We start from the raw sequence: 5,285 nt of genomic DNA, 5'->3' as shown, positions 1-5,285 counted from the left end.
CTAATGCTACTCACGCTGTCCCTGATTTGGCACTATTTTTTTAGAAGCACTAAATTTGTTTTCTAATATAACCATTTTTTTATATTTTAAGACATCCTCAATTAGTGCAATATTTTCTTAATTTATAAATTTATCTCCACTGTCAGTTTTTGTGTCCTCGCCCTCCACCTACTACTCCTGCACAGTTGATTCCCTACATGGACTTGATTTTTTCTTTGTGTACCTCCATCCGCAACCTCGCTATATATATCTGATCTTTAATCGTTACAGATAGAGGTACACAAAGAAGATATATATATATATATATTTGTTATAAAAGTATTTATTCATTTCTTTACACTTGAGATGTGAGGTTCAAAGAATTGTCAGATTTGTTGCCTGGTCATCAATCCACCCACATCGATAGTGAATTGCCAATCTCAGTAGTGTGGAGGGGGTACGTTTTCAAAACATCTTTACACAACATATATTGTGCATTAACTTTATGTAAAAAATGTTTCTGTTTTGTAAAAGTTCATGTAATAGATTTGCAAATGAAGTTTCACTGTACACTCAGTAGATTCTTACAATTGCTGATATTGCTACTGAAAGGGTATGTGTGAAAAGGTTGACTTAAGCTAATATTGTTTACAACTTTAGAAACAATGTTTCACCACAAAATAGTTTACTCTCTTGAAACGCCAATGGAACACCTATATACTCTCTATGTATGTGAATATCATTATTAATAAAGAATTAAAAATGTAAACCTTAATAAGAAACCTTTCTGAGCTGGGGGTTGTGGATATATTGCACATGTGTATATGGCTTGCTATATGTATGTATTATACAATAAAATACTATATTATGGCCCAGGTTACAAGTGGAGCACAGGGTGCACTTTCAATATCACTGAAACGATAGGATTGACGCTCAAATTGATATTACAAGTCCATGGTAAAGAAGAATTATCAGAAGATATTTAGAATGGCCAACATCCCATTAGCGGGCCCTATATATTCAATGCTCATATTATAAGCTGAAAACACATAACAGCGCACGACTTGAGATCTGAAGTAAAGTGTTAGGGCTGACCCTACTCTTACTACTATTCCAGCCCTGTATATCTTCTCCATGGTCCTTCCCTGCTCCCAGTGTCATTGGATCTCCCGGTCACTTGGTCTTTTCTACATTTATTGGCTAGATTTAGAGTTTTGTCGGTAAAGAACTGCGTAGCTAACGCTGCTTTTTTTCCCAGCGCACCCTTAAGACAACGCTGGTATTTAGAGTTGTCTGAGGGGCTGCGTTAGGCTCAGAAAAGGGAGCGTTGAGCCTAATTTAGCTCCACATCAACCCTCAATACCAGCGTTGCTTACGGTAGCGGTAAGCTGGAAAAACGTGTTCATGCATAATATCCCCATAGGAAACAATGGGGCAGTTTGGGCTGAAAAAAAACCTAACACCTGCAAAAAAGCAGCGTTCAGCTCCTAACGCAGCCCCATTGTTTCCTATGGGGAAACACTCTCTAAGTCTGCACCTAACACCCTAACATGAACCCCGAGTCTAAACACCCCTAACCTTACACTTATTAACCCCTAATCTGCTGCCCCCGCTATCGCTGACACCTGCATTATATTATTAACCCCTAATCTGCCGCTCCGGACACCGCAGCAACCTACATTATCCCTATGAACCCCTAATCTGCTGCCCCTAACACCGCCGACCCCTATATTATATTTATTAACCCGTAATCTGACCCCCCCCAACGTCGCCGCCACCTTACCTACACTTATTAACCCCTAATCTGCTGACCGGACCTCGCCGCCACTATAATAAATGTATTAACCCTTAAACCGCCGCAGGCCCGCCTCGCAAACACTATAATAAATGTTATTAACCCCTAATCTGCCCTCCCTAACATCGCCGCCACCTACCTACAATTATTAACCCCTAATCTCCCGCCCGCACCGTCGCCGCTACTATAATAAAGTTATTAACCCCTAAACCTAACTCTAACCCTAACCCTAACACCCCCTAACATAAATATAATTTAAATGAAACAACATAATATTCCTAAAATTAACTAAATTAATCCTATTTAAAACTAAATACTTACCTATCAAATAATCTAATTGTTACATTGTAGCTATTTTAGGATTTATATTTATTTTACAGGCAACTTTGTATTTATATTAACTAGGTACAATAGCTATTAAATAGTTAATAACTATTTAATAGCTACCTAGTTAAAATAATTACAAAATTACCTGTAAAATAAATCCTAACCTAAGTTATAAATACACCTAACACTACACTATCATTAAATTAATTAAATGAATTACCTATTATTAGCTAAATTAAAATACAATAACATAAACTATTCTATAAAACAAAAACAAACACTAAATTACAAAAAATAAAAAAGAATTACCAGAAGTTTAATCTAATTACACCTAATCTAAGCCCCCTAATAAAATAAAAAATCCCCCCAAAATAAAAAAATGCCCTACCCTATTCTAAACTACCAAAGTAATCAGCTCTTTTACCAGCCCTTAAAAGGGCTTTTTGCAGGGCATTGCCCCAAAGTAATCAGCTATTTTACCTGAAAATAAAAATACAATACCCCCCCTAACATTACAACCCACCACCCACATACCCCTACTCTAACCCACCCAAACCCCGCTTAAAAAACCTATCGCTAACCCCCTGAAGATCATCCTACCTTGAGTCGTCTTCACCCAGCCGAGCCGAATTCTTCATCCAAGGTGCGCAGAGGAGGTCCTTCATCCGATAGAAGTCTTCATCCAAGCGGGGCAAGAAGAGGTCCTCCATCCGGTAGAAGTGTTCATCCAGGCGGCGTCTTCAATCTTCATCCTTCCGGAGCGGAGCCATCTTCAAAGGAGCCAACGTGGAGCCATCCTCTTCAACCGATGACTTCCCGACGAATGAAGGTTCCTTTAAGGGACGCCATCCAAGATGGCGTCCCTTCAATTCCGATTGGCTGATAGAATTCTATCAGCCAATCGGAATTAAGGTAGAAAAATCTGATTGGCTGATGCAATCAGCCAATCAGATTGAAGTTCAATCCGATTGGCTGATCCAATCAGCCAATCGGATTGAACTCGCATTCTATTGGCTGTTCCGATCAGCCTAAGCTGAGCCTATACAAACTGAGCCTATACAAACTGAGCACATACAAACTGAGCCCATACAAACTGAGCCTATAGAAACTGAGCCCATATAAACTTAACCTATACAAACTGAGTCTATACAAACTGAACCTATACAAACTAAGCCCATGCAAACTCAACCCAAACAAACTGAGCCTATGCAAACTGAGCCTATACAAGTTGAGCCCATACAAACTGAGCCCACACAAACAGCCTATGCAAACTGAACCTATAAAAACTGAACCTATACAAACTGAACCTATACAAACTGAGCCATTACAAACTGAGCCCATACAAACTGAGCCCATACAAACTGAGCCCATAAAAACTGAGCCCATACAAACTGAACCTATACAAACTGAGCCAATACAAACTGAGCCTATACAAACTAAACCTATACAAACTGAGCCCATACAAACTGAGCCTATACAAACTGAACCTATACAAACCGAACCTATACAAACTGAGCCTATACAAACTGAGCCTATACAAACGGAACCTATACAAACGGAACCTATACAAACTGAGCCCATACAAACTGAACCTATAGAAACAGAGCCCATACAAACTGAGCATATACAAACTGAACCTATACAAACTGAGCCCATAACAAACTGAACCTATACAAACTGAGCCGATACAAACTGAACCTATACAAACTGAACCTATACAAACTGAGCCTATACAAACTGAACTTATACAAACTGAGCCCATACAAACTGAGCCTATACAAACTGAGCCTATACAAACTGAGCCTATGCAAACAGAGCCTATTCAAACGGAGCCTATACAAACGGAGCCCATACAAACTGAGCCTATGCAAACTGAGCATGTACAAACTGAGCCTATACAAACTGAGCCTATACAAACTGAGCCTATACAAACAGAGCCCATACAAACTGAACCCATACAAACTGAGTCTATACAAACAGAACATACACAAACTAAGCCCATACAAACTGAACCCATACAAACTGAGCCCATACAAACTGAGCCTATACAAACTGAGCCTATACAAACAGAGCCCATACAAACTGAACCCATACAAACTGAGCCTATACAAACTGAGCCTATACAAACTGAGCCTGTACAAACTGAGCCTATACAAACTGAGCCCAAACAAACTAAGCCCATGCAAACTGAACCCATACAATCTGAACCCATACAAACTGAGTCTATACAAACAGAACCTACACAAACTAAGCCCATACAAACTGAACCCATACAAACTGAACCCATACAAACTGAGCCCATACAAACTGAGCCTATACAAACTGAGCCTATACAAACAGAGCCCATACAAACTGAACCCATACAAACTGAGTCTATACAAACTGAGCCTATACAAACTGAGCCTGTACAAACTGAGCCTATACAAACTGAGCCCAAACAAACTAAGCCCATGCAAACTGAACCCATACAATCTGAGCCTATGCAAACTGAGCCTATACATACTGAGCCTATACAAACTGAGCCTATGCAAACTGAGCCTATACAAACTGAGTCTATACAAACGAAACCTACACAAACTAAGCCCATACAAACTGAACCCATACAAACTGAGCCCATACAAATTGAGCCTATACAAACTGAGCCTATACAAACTGAACATATACAAACTGAACCTACACAACAAGAACCTATACAAACTGAACCTATACAAACTGAACCTATACAAACTGAGCCATTACAAACTGAGCATATACAAACTGAGCGCATACAAACTTTTACCTACGACACGTATTGTTTTGTGTCCTCCAATTCCTGTCTATAAAATATTGAGCCTTCAATGTTATTAATGGTTTTAAACTGTCATTATTTTTGATTGTTGTTTGTCAAAGGGTTTTTATATTTAACCAGTATTAGGACATATGTAGTTACCCATGATATGGGCCACATTGAGAGTTTTCCTCAAATGTGAATATTTACTTTTATGTATACTCAACACATATAACCCTAACACTTGGTTTATCTATAAGCATCCCCATTGTATATACTAACTGTATTGTTATACTTTTATGTTTATGTTATTATCTTTATGATTTTGTTCTGACATGTTTCCTCCTGCTGGATATCAATAGTATATATGGGATCCTTTGTTTGTATCATCAGGTGCCGTATGGTGTTACATTTCCC

The 5,285-nt window shown here is 38.8% G+C and overlaps 1 protein-coding gene across 1 annotated transcript; it reads left to right on the top strand.

Annotated features, from left to right (window-relative positions):
- Positions 1-3,966: 3,966 nt before the first annotated feature.
- LOC128646887 (uncharacterized) lies at positions 3,967-4,923 on the top strand. The gene has a single exon (XM_053699694.1). It carries the CDS (start codon positions 3,967-3,969, stop codon positions 4,921-4,923), a length of 957 nt encoding a protein of 318 aa, XP_053555669.1.
- The last annotated feature ends 362 nt before the right edge of the window (positions 4,924-5,285 follow it).

Source organism: Bombina bombina, chromosome 2 (assembly GCF_027579735.1).
Source record: "Bombina bombina isolate aBomBom1 chromosome 2, aBomBom1.pri, whole genome shotgun sequence".
Lineage (NCBI taxonomy): Eukaryota > Metazoa > Chordata > Amphibia > Anura > Bombinatoridae > Bombina > Bombina bombina.
Note: the sequence above shows the minus strand (reverse complement) of the source record. Positions and strands in the feature narration are given on the sequence as shown.

What these genes read in the sequence shown, in the direction of transcription:
- LOC128646887 (XM_053699694.1), top strand. Translation starts at nt 3,967, where the DNA reads ATGCAAACTGAGCATGTACAAACTGAGCCTATACAAACTGAGCCTATA.